At 51.1% G+C, this 21282-nt stretch overlaps 3 protein-coding genes across 4 annotated transcripts; 2 read left to right on the top strand and 1 right to left on the bottom strand.

Annotated features, from left to right (window-relative positions):
* The first annotated feature begins 1763 nt into the window (after positions 1 to 1763).
* Positions 1764 to 14852, top strand: GALM (galactose mutarotase). Its single transcript, XM_063328289.1, has 8 exons — positions 1764 to 2102; positions 2587 to 2741; positions 5746 to 5952; positions 7317 to 7398; positions 9785 to 9926; positions 10021 to 10195; positions 10869 to 10980; positions 14666 to 14852. The coding sequence occupies exons 1-7, from the start codon at positions 1907 to 1909 to the stop codon at positions 10944 to 10946; spliced, it is 1035 nt and encodes a 344-aa protein (XP_063184359.1). The 5' UTR covers positions 1764 to 1906; the 3' UTR covers positions 10947 to 10980; positions 14666 to 14852.
* On the top strand, positions 10990 to 14240 carry LOC134512684 (uncharacterized). The gene is made up of 2 exons (XM_063328288.1): positions 10990 to 13245; positions 13488 to 14240. The coding sequence occupies exons 1-2, from the start codon at positions 11756 to 11758 to the stop codon at positions 13552 to 13554; spliced, it is 1557 nt and encodes a 518-aa protein (XP_063184358.1). The 5' UTR covers positions 10990 to 11755; the 3' UTR covers positions 13555 to 14240.
* Positions 14441 to 21250, bottom strand: SRSF7 (serine and arginine rich splicing factor 7). 2 transcript variants are annotated; one of them, XR_010070201.1, is made up of 9 exons: positions 21098 to 21250; positions 20586 to 20766; positions 20261 to 20437; positions 19304 to 19378; positions 19112 to 19213; positions 18707 to 18760; positions 16481 to 16525; positions 15737 to 15883; positions 14441 to 14703 (listed from the first exon to the last, which is right to left on the bottom strand). XR_010070201.1 is itself a non-coding variant. In XM_063328290.1 (9 exons), exons 1-9 carry the CDS (start codon positions 21123 to 21125, stop codon positions 14649 to 14651), a joined length of 753 nt encoding a protein of 250 aa, XP_063184360.1. In that variant the 5' UTR covers positions 21126 to 21249; the 3' UTR covers positions 14441 to 14648. The 2 variants fall into 2 exon arrangements, 1 of the variants encoding a protein (XP_063184360.1); XM_063328290.1 differs by having other exon boundaries at positions 15848 to 15883; positions 21098 to 21249.
* Positions 21251 to 21282: the final 32 nt, after the last annotated feature.

Below are 21282 nucleotides of genomic sequence, written 5' to 3'. Positions count from 1 at the left end.
TGCTGAACACGACTTGCTTGTATCCTGCCTCTTCCCCTTTTCTGCCTCCCCAGCTTGCCAGAGGTGTAGAGGTAGGACACACGCAAAGGCGACTGATGAGAAATCCCCTCGGTAAGAAGCAGGAGTCTTGAAGGTACCTTGCTCAAATCCTGAAGCTGACATTTCTCCACTGCCCTCACTGCTTCATGCGAAATTCAGTCTCGTGCAAGCTGGTTTCTTTTCTGGTTTCTCTGTCAGCTTGAAAATGGGGTGGATGGTTCCTGGACAGATTTGGTTGTGGTATTGCTTTTGCACCTGCACCGTCTTAGATGTCACTGAGGCCCGAGTGATCTTGCATCTGTGATCTGTGAAGGTACGTGAGAAAATGAAAGAGTGTGCGTGACTATTATATCTGACAAAGAGTTGGATCCGGACCTCCTCTGGTGTGAATCAGAGAAGTAAATCAAAATGGCAGCTCCTGTCGTGTTAAGAAACCCCACACCTTAAGGAAAACCCGTCTTTGCGAAGCAGAAACGCTTCCTACGTCTGGAGAAGCATGTTAAGAGAGAGGTGCCGAGGGAGCCGAGGTACCACAGAGTGAGCTTCTGGGAATGCTTTGCTTGGGAAAACCCTTCATGAATGGGTTATAAACGCGGCTGCCCCCACGCTTCCACCCGCCGGGAGCCTTCCTCGCTCCAAACAAAGTTTGTGCGGCCCCTTTCAAAAGAGAGGTGGTACTGATGAGCAGCGGAAAACGTGTTTACTCGCGATGCTGTTGGCAGAGGGAGAGCGCTAGTTGTGAGGGTGCAGAAGGAAACGCGGGCACGGCTGTGTGCGTTACACCGCAGACACGAGGCCATCGTTAACAAAGAAGGGCAGGTTTCATAACCAGCCCTGCTCAGCCCCGGGTGGCGGAGTTTGTTTCTGTGTCGGCTTGGAATCTGTAGCTTGTCGTGTCTAAAAGTGATGGCTGTGTTGCAAATGAGTATTTAGCAACCACCGGTTGATTGATTGAGGTTTTTTGGTGGCGGTTGTTGGAATTATTGGTTCTTTGAACAAATTCTGAAAGCAGGCCCTCTTAAAAATGTGACAATATCAAATTGTAGTGAAGTTCTTAGCGCCTCGCACTTGAGCCTCGCCGAGAGATGTCAAAAATGTGCACACACATTACTTAAATATTGCTAGGGTTTTTCTCGCTGACTGAAACTGCCTGCAAGGACCTGAGACAGACGGGAAGAGCTGGTATTTTGAAAGATGATGATTTTTGATGAGATCCAGGTCAGGGGCCACGTGAACATGACTCTGAGAATAACGCCTGTCCAGCAAATGCCCTGAGCCCGATTTACGGCTCTGTCAGCAGGCGCTAGACCTGCCTTGTGCCTCCCGCGGAGGCAGGGGGGGGAGGGCGCGTAAAGGTAGAAAACAGCGTTTTGTCATGTCATACTTTGCAAGGGCCCTGAAAGCTGTGGCGGTGTAGTGAAAGCAGGCGAGAAGAGCTGGTGGCGGCGATGCTCTATCCTCTGGAAGCCCAAACGCACAGGCTGGCAGCCGCACTGCCTGGCCCCGGCTGCGTAAGCCTGAGCCCGGGCAGCTTTCCTCCCTCTTTTTGGTGCCCTTCCCTCTCTCCTCCGCCACTTCCAGCCCACCAGACCCAGAGGGCCGCTGCCTTCCGGGGGAAGGCTCCTCTCCGTGCTCTATCGCATCCCTCCGCAGCTGCTTTGCCGCTTGCCGGCTGCCATCCGTCCGTGGCGGGGAGATGCATGGCGTAACTCCTCCCAGTGCTGGAAGGCAATCATGTGATTTTTATGATTGCTCTCCAGACCTGTGTTTGCTCTGCTCCCGGCCACCATTGCTTCCTCCTGAGATTCCTTCCCTGCCAGGGCCACAGCTCCTGCCGGCGGTGCCGGGGCCCAGGTTTCGGGGAGCAATGACAGAAGTGAGGAGGGAGGTGTTCGGGCAGATGCCGCAGGAGGAAGGAGGAGGAGTGGTGGAAAAGTTCGTCTTAAAGTCGGACACCGTGAAAGTGGAGATCCTGTCCTTAGGGTGCATAATCGCCGCTCTGGAGACAAAAGACAGGGATGGGAAGTTTTCAGATGTTGTTCTAGGCTTTGACACTTTGGAAGGTGGGTCTAAATCTGTTTCTTTAAAAATCAAAGTTAAAAAAAAAATAATAAAAATAATCAAGCAATTTAACCAATGTTCTCTGGTTTGATTGCTACACTGCATGATCTGCTTCTAACAGTCCCCTCCAAATCGTGTGCTGAATAAATACAACTCCTGCTGCCTGTCCTGGGCTCAGTGGTGGGCAGGGAGCAGGAGCACTGGTGGCTCCAGGGTGCAGTGTCCCCCTCTGTGTCACGCTTTGACCAGCAGTGACAGACGCCTTTTCTGCAAATCCGCAAAGAATACAAGATCCCATCAGGCTGTTTTAATCAAAGATACACATGGCTAGCGAGCTGCGTGTCCCGTGAAACAGCAGGACAGCAGTCACCTATTTAGTACTGGTGGGATGCAGAGAGAGACACCTCTGAATCCATAAGCGCACCTGGAGACCACCCCATCCTGTCCCAATCCTTCGGTTTAACCACCTGCTGCTTTTCCGGCCAGGTTACACGAGGAAGCACCCCTTCTTCGGTGCCGTCGTGGGTCGTGTTGCCAACAGGATTGCGAAGGGGAGGTTCACCGTGGAGGGGAAGGAGTATCAGCTGTTCCTCAACAACGGGCCCAACAGCCTGCACGGAGGAGCCAGGGGATTTGACAAGGTGAACATCAGGCTGGCGGGTCCCGGTGTCCTCTAGCACACAGCCTGGGGGGTTGTGGCAAGAGGATATGACGTCTTCATTCCTGACCCTGTAGGGTTTTCTGGGGGTTATGGAGTTGAATCAGGCCCCAGAAAGTGCTGTGGGTGCAGGAACAGGGTGAAGCGAGACCCTGTGAGCCGCTGGGTTGGGTTGTCTTTGCCTGAGTGGCTTAGCAGGGCTCACTTACGTCATCCTTGGATGCCCTGCAGAGGGTTGCTGTGCTGCTTCTGTGTTACTGCAGCCCTGAGGCCTCGTGAGCCCAGTTCTGATGGGGTTACCCTGGGGCGAGGAGCTGCTCCTGCAGAGCCTGGGTTGGGACATGGCAGTGAGGACCCAGCCTCATGCACGATGGAGGCTCCCGAGGCACCAGCCGCACCACCCCCCAGCGGGTGCTGTAGTTGTCCCCGTGCCCAAAGAAAGTTTACTGGGGAGCAGTGATCCACGCAGGCTCACTCGCACCCACCGTTTTGAGGCCGTTTCCTCCCCGTAGCTCCTCACAGGGTCAGAAGGTCCTGCGTTTACAGATGGTGAGCGTCCTTGCTGTTAGCGTTTGGCAGCACTCCCAAGCACAGGGAGAGCAGGGTGGTGCTGCGGGTTCAGTGCGGTTATCGCATTACCCCCTTCGGTACCGCTGTCATCCCAGTGACAGCATACCCCGGTACCCCGGACTCTCGCTCCGGCTCACAGCAGCCGGTGGCTAGATCAGGCCTGCACAAATGGCCCAGCATCACTGTGTCCCCCCCAGCCCTTCCCTGTGACCTCCCGAGATAAAATAACCTTTCCCTGGTCCCAGGACACTCAGCCCTTCCTATCTTCTCCCGAGAGCTGCTACTGAAGTCCAGATACCCTCCATGTGCTACAAGTGGTAAGAGCAGTGGAGCATCCTTCTCTTGAAACGGCTTTGCTGATAACTCTCCTGATTGCAGAGCAGGCTCAGAAGCCTCTGCTTTCCCGAAGCCTTGGGCTTTGTCGGATCAAATGCATTTGTAACCAGCAAGTAGCTGATCCACCTTTTTCCCAGAGGAACTCATGTGAATGTGCTGGCGCGGCTGCTTTCCTGGGTTAATGTTTTGTTTCCTGAAGGGACATCCAGGCTGATGGGACAAAAGTCAGAGTGCCTGGAGAAAAGCTCGCTTCTGGGCAGCGCAGTGTGAACTGGCATCAGACTGGGATCAAATGCTCCTCAAGCAGCCTTAGGGAAAAAAGGGAGTATTGGGGTGACTTGGCTGTTGTAGACCCAAAGAGGACTATTTGGCTTAAAAGTTCTTTATATGCCCTGACCTGCTGTGAGCCAGAGCTGAAAACATGCACTCCTTTGCCCCCGGAGCTTCCAGGCTGTCTTCTGCAAACAGTGGACGTGGCCTGTTCTCCTGCCTCTTCCCCTTGCTTGCTGAAGGCATGCCATCTCGGTGGGTACAAGGCAGTGACACCTCCCAGCCCGGGCTTTGTGTCCTCCGGCCCATGGGGCACCTGCTCAAGTCCCCCTCCAGCCAGGGGACCTGTCCCCTGCCACTGCGCAGGGACCTGTGGTCAGCCCTAACGAAAACAAGACTGGCTGTCAGCTGTGACTATCTTGGCCATCTTGTTGGATTTCCCTGATCTTGCAGACCTCGGTGCTGCAATCAGCCCGTGGTCTGATGAAAAGGAAGCTTGCAGCCACGCTTAAGTAGCAGCAATACCTGACCACACTGCTGGGAGACTGGGGGGACTTCAGAAAATAACCCACTTAACTTTAAAAAATAGTGATACCAGTATGCTTGCTGGCCTTTAATAGCTTTTTCTTTGAAGAACTTAAATAGAAACTCATACACAAAACCACAGCATCCCACAGCTGCGGGAGCTGCAGTCTGGTTACCACATTTGGCACCCTCAGTTCCCATGTTTGGTGAAAATGTTGGCTTTTGACAGGTGCCCCAAGTTTGTGATCCCTGCACAGGAGATGAAAGGAGTCATCTTTGTGGTAAGGGTGACAGAGCACTGGAACAGGCTGCCCAGGGAGGTTGTGGAGTCCCCTTCTCTGCAGACTTTCAAGACCCGCCTGGATGCAGTCCTGAGTAATGTGCTCTGGGCAATCCTGCTTTAGCAGGGGAGTTGGACTAGATGATCTCTAGAGGTCCCTTCCAACTCTGAAATTCCGTGATTCCGTGATCTCAAAGGCATTATCCGGCCCCTGCCCCTAGATCTGTCCTCTAACCATTCCTTAGGTAGGTGCAAAGCTCCAGAGGCTGGGCACCTCACCTCTTGTCGCACATCCGTCCTGCAAGGGGCTGAGACACCTGCTTAGCATCAGGTCCATGACCAAGGTCAAAACAGGCTGTCTGGGCAGCTAAATTTACCGTGTGCTGTCTTACTTCTCTCAACACCAGGTTCAGCTCCAAGCAGAGCCCTGGTCTCTGCCAGGGGCAAGAAACGGAGAGGTCCCAGTTCTCTGACGTGTGGATGTATCTGGTACTATTTAACTAAACCTCATCCCACAAGCAGGAGCTCCCAGTGTGTATTCACATTGCCCTAGAAGCCAGCCTGGAGTTAGCTGAGGGAAGGGCGGCAGCTTGTTGAAGCGACATTGCACACCAGGAGATCCACGGCAAGGGGAATAAGTCCAGCTTCAGGGCAAAAGTCAAACATGCGGACCCTCTTAGGCATGGAGTAACACAGACAGACCCCCATCAGAGCAAACTGCCTCGTTTGTTTGGCTGCTCATTGAAAAACTCATTCCCTGTTGCTGGCCCTGGCTGGCCAAGAGCAGGCTGGTGCTTGTTTTTTCTCCCACTTCCCTTTTTCTTTTTCAACAAGTGGATATTGGTTTTTAGTCCCCATCTAGAAGTAAGAGCAGGAAAGATGATTGAAAAAACCTTTTTTTCAGTGCATCACTCCTTGAGTACCCTTTGCCCTTGGGTTTAGCTCAGCTTGAGGCAGGATAGAAGGGTTTCCCATGACTGTCCCACCAACAGCAAGCTCCTTGCAGGTTCTCTGGAGCCCCCAGGTCCTCCCAAACGGCGTCTGCTTCTTCCGGCTCAGCCCTGATGGTGAGGAAAGCTACCCTGGTGACCTGAAAGTCTGGGTGACCTACACGCTCAGCGGTGGGGAGCTGGCCATCAACTATCGAGCCCAGACCAGCAAGACGACACCCATCAACTTGACCAACCATGCGTACTTCAACCTCGCAGGGCAGGTAAGCATGGAGAGATGAACCCTGTGGAGGGCCACTGTGCAGGGGAAGAAAGCCTGGGGATCCGTGGGATGATCTGTGGGCTTCCCACGGGATTGTTGGGACCAACAGGCTGATCTGAGGGCACAGCATGCTTCTGGGGACACAGCGATGGGAGTTGTCTATGCATCGTAGGCCGGGACAGGACTGAATCACATAGACCTCAACTAAGGAGGTGTTACCCCAGTGCATCGTGAACAGAGACATCCCATCATGAATATTAACTCTCCTTTTGTGAGTAACTGAGGAGTTTGAGTCTCTCCTGGTCCCTCAGGAAGATCACAGAGGAGGTGCAGAACTGGCATGCCCTAGTGATGGACTGGCATGTCTTAGCTGTCTTCTCTTGGTGCTTCTGAGACAATGTACTGAACCCTGGCGTGGATGGTGCAGCTGAGATCAGGGCCTGAGGTGCCAGCCAGAGTTATCAGTGCAGCACCGAGATACCCACGTCAAAATGGGGAGGAGAAACATCATGGAAAAGGGGTGTGAGGCAGCCAAGGTTGCGGAGTGGGGCAGTAGCAGGGCGCAGAGGGCTCCCACGCACCAGTCCAGAGTCCTGCCACCCTGTTTATAACTGGGCTTGGAGGAAGAGGATCTGGGAAATAAAATGTTGCTAGGCAGAGCAGTAGGATGGGATGGTGCGGTCGCACTTGGATGTGAGACGAAGACCCTTATAAAGGGTTAGTGAGAGACATCCCAGCCCCTCCATGCAGGAGACCTGCTCAGGCTACTGCCGTAATTAATAATGGCTGTGCAGTTGTTAGTTTGCCCTCTGTTTGTCTTCCCAGCGGTACAGCAATATTAACACCCAAGGCACGCAACTCAGGTGTGTTTCCAGAGGAACAGGAGACCTTTGGGCATGAAATTGCTGCTCAGATTAGACAGTGACGTGCAGGCTCAGCTTTGATCCTGCTCCCCTTCCAGCCTAGCAGGTTCCCTGCCAGCATCCCTGAGACTGCAGGGGAGGAAGAGGAGCGCAGCCTCCCGCCCTGCTTCCTTCCCCTTCTGCCCACCGCTGTGTGCTCAGCCACCAGCGTGTTTTGCCTGGTCGGTGTGCAGGGTGGTGGTGCTTGGTGGGGCACAAGTTCAGACTGACGGTCTCAGCCCTGCAGGATTTATAGCCCCGAGGTCCCATGCAGCTTTTTGCCTGCACTGCTACCTTTGTCCCCCGTCCAGGATCAGGGCGGGATGATGGCCAGGAGGTCCCCCAGGCACTACCAGATGGGCTGTAGCACCATGATGGGTGGCCACTTCCCAGGTGTGCTGAGGGCTGCTCAAACGGCAGAAGAGCGGCAGCGGGAATCACAGTATTTCCCATCCTCCCGCAGGGCTCACAGGATGTCTACGACCACGAGATTTCTATTGAAGCTGATGCCTACCTGCCTGTGGACGACACCAAGATCCCTACTGGTGGGTGAATCCTGCGGCACATGGTGGAGATGGCTTTACAGATGGGTGTCTGTGGATGTCGGGGAACAGCACTGCCCAGCAAGGGGGGACACACACCAGGGTCCAGGGGATGCCAGGCACAGTGGGACCCTCACCCACGGGCACAGTCCCATGGCACCTGAGCAGAGCGGGCAGAGCAGGGTGAGGGTAACAGGGTCCACCACCAGCCCCAGGCCTGGAGAGGGGGTGGGCCAGGGTCCATCCAGGGGGTGGAGGCAGGAGCAGCAGGAAATGGGGCCAGAGACAAGGGGGCTGCAAGGCTGCAATGTGGGTCCAAGGGGGATGCCGCGACGTGGATCCAAGGTGCCCATCCAGGAGACAAGCTACCTATGGCACGGGACCAAAGCATGTCCCTCCAGACCTGTTTGGCCGGCATTTCCCTGCAGGCCAGTCCATTGTTCTCCCGCGAAGGCTGTGCTCCGGAGCGCCGCTGGCATCAAGGAGAGACACTGGCTGTGGGTGGGAGGTGTGCCTGAGGGTGGCATGAGCCTCCGGGGTGGTTTCTGGTAAAGCGTGGGCTCTGCTGGAAATGTCAGGGCTCGTTTCCCTGACGCCCTGGCAGGGCTGCTTTTGCTGAACGCACCTTCTGACTGCAGGAGGGAGAGGAAGAGAGGCTCAAAAGAAAAAAAGCTTTTTAGCTCAGATGTCTGCTAAAACCAGGGCTACGTCCGTGTTCGTGAACCAAAAACCGCTGTGCGTGCGCGCATCGGCTCGCACCGGGAGGAGCGGGTCTCCCAGAGCAGGCGGCTTTTGCTCAGCTTGGTGTGTTGTGCCAGGGCTCGAGCTGGGGAAGAGCTTAAGGCCGTAGTGAACCCACTGCCCTGCTTCTCCCCGCTGCTTTCGCCATGGAGCTGTTTCACATCTTAATTGCGGCCAGCTTGCCGCCGCCGCCGCTGCTGCTGCTTTTTGCAGTTCCCTCTTGGTGTTGTGGGTAAATGTAACCTTTGAAGCTGATAAGGCTGTGTACGGTCTCAGCCCTGGGGTGAAGACAAGATTTGTGCAACTATTACAGAGAAAGCCATTGCGTGCAATGGCGGCTGTATTTTATTTAAGTGCCTAAATCACTGTTTGTTTGTTTACTTGTGTGTTTGTTTTTTCAAGTTGTTTTTCCTCCCTGTAGCTGAATTCAGTCCAGGCGCTCCTTTCTGATAGGATCAGAAGCCACAGAAATGTTCTGTTTGTCGGGTGGAGACCGACGTTTCTCAAGGCTGGCAGAGCAGACGGGGCGCAGGGCGGCAGCGAGCAGAGCACGGCCCATGGGGCTGCCCCATCCCCGGCGCTGGCAGCGGCCCGCTGACCCCTGGAAACCTCGCCCTTTAGAGAAGGGCAGAAAAACGGGCCTTTAGGGGAAAAAAAATCCCCTCCCCTGCCCTTCCTCTCTCACCTCCCCCCGTGCAAACGCCCTCGCCTTGGGGTTGGCATGGCTGCGTTTAGCAGTGTGTTTAGTACGTCTCGGGGTTGTTCTCGCTGCAAGAGCTTTAGCGCAGGGGGCTGCATCCCCGCATCAGGCCTCAAAGAGAGACTTGAGAGAGAATGCTGGTTTTAGGTTCTTAAACCTTCTTCTCCTGAAACAGTGCCCTGAGGCAGGGTGCCACTGGTCCCGGTAGACAGCTTGCATTCACCATCCCGGCAGCTGAGCCACCTTCGTGGCCATCTCATGGATGTTTGTTCAGAGATCGGGGAGGATCTGTTCATTTATTTATTTGTTTGTTTATTTAGAGATAGTATATGTATATAAATCTTACGCATATATAAATATTAATAGCTAATAAGTTTGGGGTTTATACTGATCACAGAATGGCAGGGGTTGGAAGGGACCTCTGGAGATCATCTAGTCCAACCCCTGCCAGAGCAGGGTCACCCAGAGCAGGTGGCACAGGAATGTGTCCAGGCAGGTTTTGAATGTCTCCAGAGTTGGAGACTCCACCACCTCCCTGGGCAGCCTGTGCCAGTGCTCTGCCACCCTCAAAGTAAAGAAGTTCCTCCTCATGTTGAGATGGAACTTTCTATGCTCAAATTTGTGCCCATTACCTCTTGTCCTGTCCCTGGGCACCACTGAATTAGCTTATATAGTTACAGATACAAGTGCCTCCCCTCCTGTTTTCTGGCTCCTTGGCTTTGCTTTGTCCCAGCTAAGCACAGCAGTTATCCCCGGGGGCTGCCAGCTCTAGTGGGGGACAAGGTGGCGATGTCCCAGCCCAAGTCACAAGGCAAGCTTGCTCGAAGCAGAGCACCATGACAAGACAAGGATCACAAACGGCTTAAAACCCTCAGCTCCCCAAAGTGAGGGATCTCAGCCCAGCTGGCGTGTGGGTGCGTGGCTGACACTGCTGTTCTCCTCGCCCAGGGGAGGTGGCCGCTGTGCAGGGCACCGGCTTTGATCTCCGGCAGCCCGTGGAGCTGGGGAAGCACTTGCAGAAGTTTCACTTGGACGGCTTCGACCACAACTTCTGCCTGCAGCAGGCGCAGGCTCGACATCTCGCGGCCAGGTAGGCTGGGATCCGGGCAGGGTTCCCCCACCCCTGGAGCCATGGAGTGCCTGTTTGGCCAGCCCCTTGGTATGCTCCACTGGCATCTCCCCAGGGCTCGCCACCCACCCACCGGCAGGGCCATGGAGGTTTACACCACCCAGCCTGGCATCCAGTTTTACACCGGGAACAACCTGGATGGCTCCCTGAAGGGCAAAGGTGCCGTCGTGTACCCCAAGCACTCAGCTTTCTGCCTGGAAACCCAGAACTGGCCCGACGCTGTCAACAAGGTGAACTGTCCCCCCTCCAGGAGCTGCTCGGGTCCTGTGGCAGGGGACCATACCACCACCCATGTCTCTGGGGCGTTAGATATATAGAATCATAGAATGGTTCGGGTTGGAAGACCATCTCGTTCCATAGGGACACCTCCCACCAGACCAGGTTGCTCAAATCCCCATCCAGCCTGGCCTTGAACACCTCCAGGGATGGGGCATCCACAGCTTCTCTGGGGGACCTGGGCCAGCGTCTCACCACCCTTATAGTGAAAAATTTCTTCCTAATATCTAATCTAAATCTCCCCTCTTCCAGTATGAACAGAGTCTGTTTGGTGAGGGGACGCATTGTAGACACCAGAACTGAGGCGGGCACAGATCGCAGCATCCTGCGGCGTTAGGCCGGGGTTGTCCAGCGCTGCAGGGACCGGCCCCGTGCAGCCCAACTTCCCAAAGGCATGGGGTGTAGAGCAGAAGACCCCACCAGGGCCGTGCCACATCCTCCCCAGGGGCCCTGAATTCAACCAGGGGGAGGACTCGCCTACACAGCCAGGCACTTAAACGCTGCTGCTGGAAATGCCGGCGGGAGCCGTGGGACGAGCTGAGGGGATGTGGCCATGCCCTCGTGAGCCGCCCTGGTCCCGCGGTGTGTGCTCACCGTCACTGACGTGCTGCTGCCGCCTCTCCCCAGCCCCACTTCCCCAGCGCCCTGCTCCGGCCGGGTGAGGAATACAACCACACCACGTGGCTCCTGTTCAACGCCGCTTGAAGAACGGGGATGCCGACTCCTACCACCAAGAGCGGTAAGCGCCTCTAGCAGGTTAGCCAGAGATTCCCCCCAGGTGCCCGACAGCACTTTCAAACTACCCTGGGTGATGCATCCCACCTGGGAAACTTTTTTCCCCCTCTGTGGTTTTCGCCTGTGGTTTCTGCTGGCTTTAACGCGGCTTTAATGCCGCTGTCTGGTCTGTGCAAAGCTCTCACCCTCTGTCCAGCCTCACCCTGGGCATTAGGTTTTGTTTGGCAGTAAAAATGCACTGAAAACACCTTGTTTAAGGACACGGCACATCACAGCTCACACTACGGCGGGGGAATACCTGGGTAATATTCACGTGGAGCGTGTGGGAAGGCGGATGAAGTTGCAGTTGTTCGTTACGACGTCGGCTATTCCCAGCAAAGCGCTCCGAGCTGTGCTGGCTGCTGCTCCCCCCACCGCCGCTGACCTGCCCAGCAGCTCGGTGGCAGCTCATCAAAGGGTGCCCTGCCCAGGGCGACGCGCGGCCGCAGCATTGCGATGGCCCGGGCACGCAGCAGTCACGCAGGATAGCTTTGGGGAGGAGGGTGTGCTGGGATTATCCCAGCTGGCTGCCCCGGCTCCTGGGGTTTAGCTCCTGTTTCGCAGCCGGCTGCGATAGTTGCGCGAGAGCATCTTCCATGCCACACCTCGGCTGCTGAAGTGAAGCGGGTGCATCCATCCCTACTCCTGAATATACGACCACAGGAGGAAAATTGTCATCTTAATGAGTTTCCACGTGAAATGTGTATCACCCCCAAAACCCTGTAACCAGGACCTGGCTGATGAAAACCTCCAGGTTTCTGAGGTTTCATAAAAAATTGGCACAAGCCAGGGGGATGGCAGTGACATCCATTGAGGGAGCCGGCGCCCCTCTCCCCAGGGACAGAGGAGGAGCCGGCCCCTGGGCCAGGCACCCCGTGCGAGGCACCGCAGCCCGACTCCCACCTTCTGCCATCCTGCTGCCGAAGGGGCCGCACAAGTCCAGGCTCCCACTGGCAGATTGCAGCTGGGGCCCGCAGGGCTCCAGTACGCTTCCCCTGCTGCGGGGCTGCGGGAGTGACCCTGCCACCAGTGGAAGTGCCTGGCCATGGGCTTGCAAACATGGCAGAGCCGTCACAGTCAGTTCTGCCACCCTGACCCCCAAAAGAAGCACCCCGCTGCTCTCCCGCAACACCCCGACTGGTGAGGCGTTGCGTGGCTGCAGGTCACACTGTGTAAGGGCTGGTATCCTTTGGAGAATAAAGCCCAGCGGATCTGAGCTTGGGAAATGCTCAGTTGCAACCCAGAAGCGGAAGCACCACCACCCCCGAGAGCGGGGTCTGCCCACCCCACCAGAGACCTGGGGTACACGTCCCCTTGCCCTGACCCCCGGCTGGGCTGCGCAGGGTGCACACACCCTGTCCGGAGCTGCAGGGTCACAGGCGGCAGCGGTCACACACCGTCCCCTCAAGCCGGGTGCGTTTTCCGAGAGCTCCCAGACGCTGCATGGAATTTTTGGTGAAATCCTACCAAAGGCAGGTGAGAGCCAGAGCTGCGCGGCCTGCTCCGAGGCTGGCGACTGGAGCCGAGGGGAGGCAGCACAGTCACCCTCAATTTTGGTCACCACAGAAGCACAGACACGACTTGCCCCTGCTCCTTCGCTGCACCTCGGCAGCGCTGGCTGTCCCACCGCGGCCACAGCCGCACAGCCCTGTCTCCTTGCTGGGCTTAGAGGAACCCCGGCCCCTACAGCGACCCAGGCTCCTCTCCTCCGTCTTCCAGCATCTCCGGGTACTGAAGAACAGGTACCAGTACAGCTGTCGTGTCAGTCTGCAGGTTTATTGTGGAGTAGGTTTGCCTTAAAAGAGTACAGAAGAGGACCAAATTCCGGAGCAGCAGCACCCACATGCCTCTCTCGCCAGGTACGCTATGAACCGGGCAGGCAACGCACAACCAATAAATATTCCAAACACAAGTCACGGGCTTCGGGTGTTCCTGCCAAAACCACTGCAGGGCAACATCTGCATCGCCCCTGCTCTCCCATTGTGGCAACAGTGGAATTTAATGGATATTGCCAGAGTACTGACCATCACAGCTGGCAGATGAAACACCGTTCCCCATGGCCGAGCCCCACGGGAGCGTCCAGGCAGACGTGGAGCACCCCGGCAGTCAGGAAGGGGCAGCATGACAGCACGTGTGGAACATGGACACTTTTCACTCGTACACTGAAAAAGCTCCATGAAGTCGCTGTTAACGGGAAACCTGATTTTTTGCAAACCGTGGGTTACCCAAGGTATGACCAAAGTTAGCCTTGTGATTTTTTTTTCCATTTAAGATGCTGTGCTGTGGTTTACACATTGGAAGCAAACCGCCACGACAGATTTTGTGAGAAGCCCATGCAGGCCTCACTTTCCATTTCAGTGCTTGTTTACTGCCAAAACTGGCCTTTATTTCTGCTAGATATCCTATTGCAGTAAAAAAAAAAAAAAGTTTGCTTTTTTCCCCCCCTCTGCCTACTGGTTTGTTTGTTCACAGTCTAACACTGTTTCCAGTCTTTTGCTGTGGTCTGTGTCAACAAAGTGCCTTATCATGCAATTCTTGACTACAGAATAAGGACAAACACCGAGTCTGACATACCTATACACAAATAATTAATCCTGCAGGTGCGTATTTGCTGTATGAAATTAGCTTAATTAAAAAAAAAAATCACCTCCAGCATCCGGGCTGCTTTAAAACGATAGCGATTTCTGTGAAGTGGGTTAGAATTCCTGAGGTCAGCTGTGAGAATCCTGCACTTTAAGGAGGAAAGTTTGAGCGAGCTGCAGAAAGACTAATAACAGCTTTCTTTTGCCTCTCAAACACATTTTCCGAAGGTCCTTCAGAAAGTAGGTCAGAAGACCTTATGTCTTCCCTCAAAAAGGGAAAACATGCCGTGAGACTTTTTATATTAATAGCCTAAAGAACTAAAAAAACCTCAACAAGCCAAAGTAGCAATCGTCAAGTTATTAATGACTTCTATTACGTTCAGAGGTCTCTGCAGATTCATTTAAAAGTTGTTGGCATTTTGAATAAAAGCTCATCCCTTAAATTTCTGGGCATCTGGTATCACAACTAGTGAAGCACCACAGAGCAAGCTTTGCAGAATAATTGGATCAGGGAGAAAAATGAATGCCCGCTAAATATCAAAAAGGAATAAAAAGGCCATATGCAAATTTTTAGCCATCTGCAAACAGGGACGGATTTTGAATTCCATTTCAAAGAACGCAGAAACTGATCCTTTCACCAAAGGCCATTCAACAATAAATGTGAGAAGTGACTAGTTTGAGAAGACACCGACATTAGTCATTCCCATTTTAGACATTTTTTCATCCACATTACATGGCACACAGCTAAAATTACCCAAATGTTAACAGAAGCCGCAGGGTTACTACAAAGAGGTTTTAGTTAAAAATACACATTTTATTTCAATGTGCCAATAAAAAAGTCCCACATTTTCATATCACAGGAAGTTAATTCATACAATAAAAAGAGACCTGTGCTAGTCTATTGGTGTGACTAACTCAGAAGACCCAGATCATGCCAAATTTTAGTTGATTACTCTTCTATCTACATTCTTACATTTACAAAGACACCACAAAATCCCTTATAATAATGTAAGCAAAATAACTTTCTTCCTAAAAGATTAACTTCATAACTTTAATCCATTCTTTCAGGACTTGCACTTCTTTGAGGGCTTCCTGATGGTGAACGACTGAAAGGAAGAGAAATCGGAGTTAACGGTTCAGTAGTCATTTGGGATTCACAAATACAGGAAAAAGCAACAGGAGGATACCTACACTACTCTGGCACCCTTTAAGCACTGTTATTTTAATAAAATAACCAATCGCTATTGACAAAGTTAATGGGTTGATGATTCAACACTAGAGAAAATACATTTATTTTATTTCTCTTACTTTCACATTTTTGCATTTCTCTACTGTTATTTTTATAATACAATTTAAATGTGATCATTGTAAAGTCATCTAAAGGGTGCTACAAATGGTGACCTTCATGGAGGCAGGATACTTCTTCCCTGTTCTTGTACAGCAGCTTGTCAAAATATTTATGAGCATTTATTCAAGTCCCTTGTGATTGTTTGTGAGGTTAGAGACTACATACAGAGAAGTTTTTAAATGAAGCAAACCTAAGTGTAGACGTTCTATACACATGAAAAAAAAAGAACCAACTTGCAGGGCAGAAGGATCAGCAAGGCAAGGGACACATCCTGGCAGGTCTGCAGCTCTTCTTACTAGGATATATCCCCTCCCCGCAAATCCCGAACACCAAAGTTGTAAAAATGAACTATTAAAGAATTCAAACTAAGGAAAAAGTGCTGCTGATTCTGTCAGTACGCATATATGCATACACACAGAGATATAATTATTTACCAACTTATTGGGGAAAAAAATAAAAATCTGAGTAACAGCAGTAAAAATAACAGGCTTGGTCTTCCATTCCTGACTGCTATGCCAGGATACTCCCCTCTACCTTCCCCAATCTCACTGTAGCTCTCAATGAGACCCAAAGCTGATTCCCACATTTATTCTGTGCTTAAGCTCACCAGCAGAAAGTCTCCGTGCAAGAAAACTGTTAGTGAACTGAAATGAACACAGGAGCAGACAAAGGCAAGATGTAACACTGCTACATAATCAGTATCCCAAGATATTATCACCATGTATATATATTACCATATATAAAACCACAATCACAACATTATTTCTGTCAAAAAGATCTTGGCAAAATACCTTTCCAGTATTTTCCTACAAGCAGCAGTCAAACTCCTCAGCAGAGATCACTGCAGATACTAAAATGCCAGCTCTACGGAGTCTACGTTATTAGTAGGGAGATCAACATACCTTCTCTTTGGAGATGGTGATCGGGACTTTGACCGACTGTCAAAACAGAATATCATCAATGCAGCTTAAAGGTCAAATGGAACTTTTATATTACAAAAAAAATAAGCATCTTAGACAGCAATGGAATTATTATAGGAATCTAGCCAGAAGCTCTTTAAAACAGCAAAGTTTTCAAATCAACTTCTACTCTGACAGGGATTCTCAATTCATTTAGCGTGGAAATTAATTTTAAGCAACTGTCTTCAGTAGAGAAAACAGGAAAACAAGGGGTAGTACTGAGCTGAGGCAGGGAGAAAAGAAACATCACAGATTCTTGCTGTTTTATCAACAGCACTAGCAAAGCTGAAGCCATTTATCTGAAGGATAGACAAATTTAACAGAACTGAGCATAAAGATGTGAAAAAATCAGTATTATTTTGGAAACTAGAAAGAGTTAATGAAAACAAAGATATGGATGAGAGACATATTCCAAATAACTGCAGGGGAAATTTTATAATCTCAGTCATATCGCAAACAGATTAGCTGGGCACCCACGTTTGGGAAATTTTTTTCTAAAGGACCAGGCTCTGTTACTCATGCAAACGCAATACTGAATTCTACGCAATAGCGCAGGCTTTATCTCTGTATGCTTACCTCTTAGCCGGCGAGCCAGATTTTGATCTGCCATGAGACCTAGACCTACAAGAAGAAAAAACAGCTCAGCAGGGAAGCTGGTAGCGTGCATGCTCCCACATTTGAGACAGCAAGATTCACACTGGAAGTTTAAGAACTGGCACGTTGAACACACTCCTGCAACTTTCCAGGGCTTTTCCCGCAAAGTTTCAGAAGAGAGCTTTTTAAATGGATTCTGCATATGTTCCTCTGTACTTTGGTCTCTGGCTGATGACTGGTGTTTGCTGATGCAGATGGCAGGAATACATGAACAACCCAAATCATGAACAGTATTTTCCCAGAGCTAATAAAAAGCTATGCTCTAAACTTGCACGTTTCATTAGGCTTGAGTGACATCTACCCCTACAGTTGAAACTGGCTGCAAGCAGCATGCTCCTACAAATATCTTCTGCTCAGTGGAATTCAACTTACACATGCACTTGCTTAAAGTATTTTTTTAAATCTGTCTGAACTTAACCCTTGTGAAAGTGTCAGTCTATGAGATAAGACTGCTGCACCGTATAAACACTAATACTGCCTAAAAGAATAACTGAAATTTTTAGGTTCCCAAAGGAAGTGTTCTACTTTCCACATCCAAGGCTTTCCACAACAACTTGCAGATGTATGATGTGACGCCAAACATCATGTAATACTTATGCAGTCTGTCTTCCTTACGAATGAAGAGCCTGTCTCTGGGCGCTAGGCATTCCTTTGATTCTTCTGTAAAGAAACCATCTTTCAATTGCCTCATGTGGAAGTTTAACGGTGACTTCATTGGAGTTAAAACACCAGTATTTTGCACTTGTCTGTACTTGTACGTCTGTAATTTCCTCTGCCTCAGTCACTTAATCTCTACTTACAATGACAGGTGTCACACAATAGAGTCTAGAAATGTCACTAATAGTATCCTTTACACTGGAGAAAACCATCCTGGTACTAAAAAAAGAAAACAATGGCGGTAAAATCAAGACGCTTTTATCTTTGAGAGTCTGTTGACTGTAGCTGTTTTCTACTCATCACTGATAGTGAACCGTGATGAGCTGTGATTGAGTCACGTTGGAACAACTGGTATTAAGATTCAACATATTTTAGTAACAGGTAGGGAAAGTGTACCTGATCAGGGAAAAAGCATTGCTCTACTGCCTCAGGCCATTTCCTTTCTCTTTTTACTAGCTTACAGACTGTTTGTGTGAGCTTCTGCTCTTACATAAGCCATCTTCTGGTCCTCAGCTCTCCATTCCCTAAAAACTCCTGTCACTGCTTACTGTTCCACTCTCAGAAAATGCCACCACCACCTTTCAGCACTGAATCTCCCACCTTCAGCTGCAGGCTTTTCCATTTACTCTCTTCAGCTAAAGTTTCCCTTTATTTTTTTGTGTTTCTTCATGGTTGACTACTATGTTATTTATTTCAAAGAGCAGCTATCAAACCAGAACGGTAGGCCTGGGCATGGGCTGGAGCAAGAGCAGTACCATCTCCTTCAGAGCAGAACTTCAGTTTACTCTTGTTCTCCTACGACAGCTTGCCGAGGACATCCGATCAACCTATGTCAGCCACACTGCCTGGACAAGGCTGCACAAAGCACAAGCTGCATTCACTTACTATGGAAGGATTAAACTTCAACTTAAGAGAACGAATGACAGTCTGTGTTCCTTTAAAATTTGATCATTGCTCTGATAGCACATTTCTTGGTACAAAATAATTCTGACAGCTGTTTATCTCAAATTTAATTCAGCTCCTGCAGACTGACACCTTGTTATTCAACAGAACTGGAAAAAGCTGTAACACTCATGGCACTAGCAAGCCCTTCATGACTTTCCTGGCTATATGCATTAATGCTTTAACACACTACCGTAAAGGGCATCCTGATTTCTCTGATAAATAATAGGAAGAATCCACAATCTCATGTGTGCTATTCAAAGTAAAAAGCTTTTCAGATTAATTCTAAGTTTGTTTGTTATGTTAGCTGTTAATGCAACCTGATCAAAACACTACTTCTGATGACCACTGGGACCTGGGTATCAGTGATATGGAAAATAATAAAAAGAGAAAGAATAATCTTCTGCACTGCTTTTTAAAACTACAGACCCCTACGTTTGTGGAGAGAAAAACAAACTTTTTCTGAAAATGTTAACAGCTGTTACAAAGCGTAAGCAGACTTTTTAAGCAATTTTTACTAAGTATCCAGAGTCACAGAAGAGATCTTACCTGCTTCGGGGCCACGTAACAGATCTGGATCTAGATCTGGACCTTGACCTAGACCTGAAATAAAAAATTAAGACATATTAAAACAAAATCAAAGAAGTCAACTCAACCAGAAATTATGACAATGACAGCATTACTTAGATTAACGTCTATGCGTTGAACTTAAAACATACATGATAACTAGACATCTTAGACATCAAAATTCATCATGGGATATGCAGCTGTGTAAGGTCTCAAAACTAATTGTATTACCATGCCTGTAACTTCAACTAAGATTATCAGAACTTTTAATGTAAAGGTCAACACCTTTTGTAACCTGCTATCCAATACCTTTGTGAATGGCTTAATTAAAAACAAACAAACAACAAAAACAAAGCACACAACGTAATAAAAATTACTACTAATTACCTTGATCTCTTCAAGGAACCCGATCGGGACCGGCGGGGAGACACAGACCTAGACCTACGAGGCGAAACCGACCGGGACCTACGATAGGAAGCTGACCTGGACCTGCAAAGAAGTCAATTAAAGAGTTGTACAAGTGTAGCTTTTTCTAAGCAAAAGAAGCAAATAGGAATAAAAGACAAAACTTAAGCACACCTCCTACCACGACTCCGACTGCGTGACCGAGAATACCTTCTTCCACGGGACCTTGAACGGGATCTAGACCGGGACCTGGTTTTAGGTTAGAGAAAACAGGTATCAGGAAACAGCTGCAGCAATCGGTGCACGTGAGGCCCTGCTGAAGTCAAAACTGATTTCAGACAACTAAAGAACTAGCATCTGTCAGTTGGAAAAATGTCTGGGCCTACTTGTCTTGAGCATTTACTACCTAGAAAAATGTTAAAAGCTGAATTACATTGCAGAATTACATTAGAATAGAAAACACTGTAATGCGTATTTAAAATAAACCTTGCAAGTTTGCAGGTCGACCCTCTTTGGCCCAAGGTCTAGCAGATCTAGACGGTCTAGAAGTATCTATAGCCGATCGCTGCATCTAGGTGTTCTCTTCAATCTAACGACGATCAAACTGACAGCCCAATGAGCCAGGGTGAGGCTTGATTGACGCAAGAAGATTTTTCTAGGTGGGAATGTGGTCAATCTGGTGTTCCTCTTTCTAAACCGGAGGGGGGCCCCAATTGAAAGCCAAATTTACTGTTACGGCGATCACCGTCTCAAATTTTCTGCCCTTAAAGAATAAGGTGAAGCTACGTGTAGATGGCTCGAGGGGATCTGGCCTCTTATGCTGATCACCTCAAGGTCTAGGAGGATCTTAAGTGTCGGATTTGCAAGGCGCCTCAGCATGAAATCTTAAGGCTCGTGACATTCTGAATCAAGGCGACTGACTCAAACGAAGAAACCTGAAAGGTTTTGACCAGGTTGATTATTAAGATATTAACATTTGATAGAAATAGCAACAAATTTTAATATACACCTATACATTTATTCTAGCGTTAAAGTTTAAAGAAAACTGGCGTAACATTCTGTTCTTTGCTAACAAGAGCTACACAAAAGTGCACCGGTGAAGCAACCCAGCCGCTCTGGCCCCACACGTACCTGCTCCTCCTTCGGCGACTATAGCGGTGACAATCATAAGCATAGTGGCCTTTCTCACCACACTCATAGCATCTGTCATTAGGGTCAAAGGGGCGCCGTGCGGGAGGCCTGTCGTAACGGGAGCGACGAGGCATCCCCGTTGACACTTCCACTCTCACCCTCGAGCCACATATCACCCTGCAACAAGTCCATGATGGCTCTAAGTTAATTGTTACGGTATATGGCAGAGCTACAAAGACAAGAAGAACCTGAGAGAAAACCCCCATTCTCTCTCTGTTCTTAAAACCGGCTGCGGCTCCCGCGAACACCTGAAGCGCACACGTACTTCCCATCCAGTCCGCGGACAGCATCCTCAGCATCCCTCGGGTCTTCAAACTCCACGAAGGCGAACCCCGGCGGGTTCCTCGCGATCCACACGGTTCTCAGGGGCCCGTAGTAGCTGAAGGCTCTCTCCAGCTCGCCCTTGCCCGCGCCCGTGCCCAGGTTCCCCACGTACACCTTGGTCTCTGCCGGGAGCGAAGCCGGTGTCAGCGCCGAGCGCGGAGGCGCCGCCCCCGCCCCGCCCCGCCGCTGGCGCCGCCATCTTGTTCGCGCGGCCCGCTCCCGCCTTCACCACGAGCAGCAGCTGCGGCCGCGGCCGCGCCCCCTCCCCCACGGCCCCTGACGCAAAATGGCGGCGGCGGCGACAACGGCAGCCACGGCCGCCTCGCCTCCCTTCCTTCCCTGCCCTCTCCCCGCCCGCTCCGCTCCCCGCCGCGATCCCCCCCGCTTCCGCCAACCGCCCTCCCCGCCGCGCAGCCGCCCGCCCGCCCGCCGGCGAGGCCCCCGGCAGCTCACCGCCTCCATAGCGGCCGTAACGCGACATCCCAACGGCTCCGCCAACCGCCTCGCCGCGCGCAGGCGCCGCCGCCCGCGCCTGCCCCCTGCCTTCCCCTCAGCGGCGCGCATGCGCGGCGGGAGAGGCAGGGCGGGCGGTGGGGCGCCGGTTGCCACGGTGACGGGGAGGCGGGAGCAAGCGGGCG

The sequence above is a fragment of the Chroicocephalus ridibundus genome, chromosome 3 (assembly GCF_963924245.1).
Source record: "Chroicocephalus ridibundus chromosome 3, bChrRid1.1, whole genome shotgun sequence".
NCBI lineage: Eukaryota > Metazoa > Chordata > Aves > Charadriiformes > Laridae > Chroicocephalus > Chroicocephalus ridibundus.
This window is presented reverse-complemented; position numbering and strand designations above follow the sequence as displayed.

Bases quoted from the DNA above. Each gene is read 5' to 3' on its own strand.
- LOC134512684 (XM_063328288.1), top strand. From the start codon at position 11,756: ATGAAAACCTCCAGGTTTCTGAGGTTTCATAAAAAATTGGCACAAGCC. The intron at 13,246-13,487 runs GTATGACCAAAG...GTTTGTTCACAG, and splicing joins CAAACCGTGGGTTACCCAAG to TCTAACACTGTTTCCAGTCT.
- GALM (XM_063328289.1), top strand. From the start codon at position 1,907: ATGACAGAAGTGAGGAGGGAGGTGTTCGGGCAGATGCCGCAGGAGGAA. The intron at 2,742-5,745 runs GTGAACATCAGG...AGCTCCTTGCAG, and splicing joins GAGCCAGGGGATTTGACAAG to GTTCTCTGGAGCCCCCAGGT. The intron at 10,196-10,868 runs GTGAACTGTCCC...GCCTCTCCCCAG, and splicing joins GGCCCGACGCTGTCAACAAG to CCCCACTTCCCCAGCGCCCT.
- SRSF7 (XM_063328290.1), bottom strand. From the start codon at position 21,125: ATGTCGCGTTACGGCCGCTATGGAGGCG. The intron at 20,767-21,097 runs GTGAGCTGCCGG...CGCTCCCGGCAG, and splicing joins TTACGGCCGCTATGGAGGCG to AGACCAAGGTGTACGTGGGG. The intron at 20,438-20,585 runs GTACGTGTGCGC...GACTTGTTGCAG, and splicing joins GTCCGCGGACTGGATGGGAA to GGTGATATGTGGCTCGAGGG.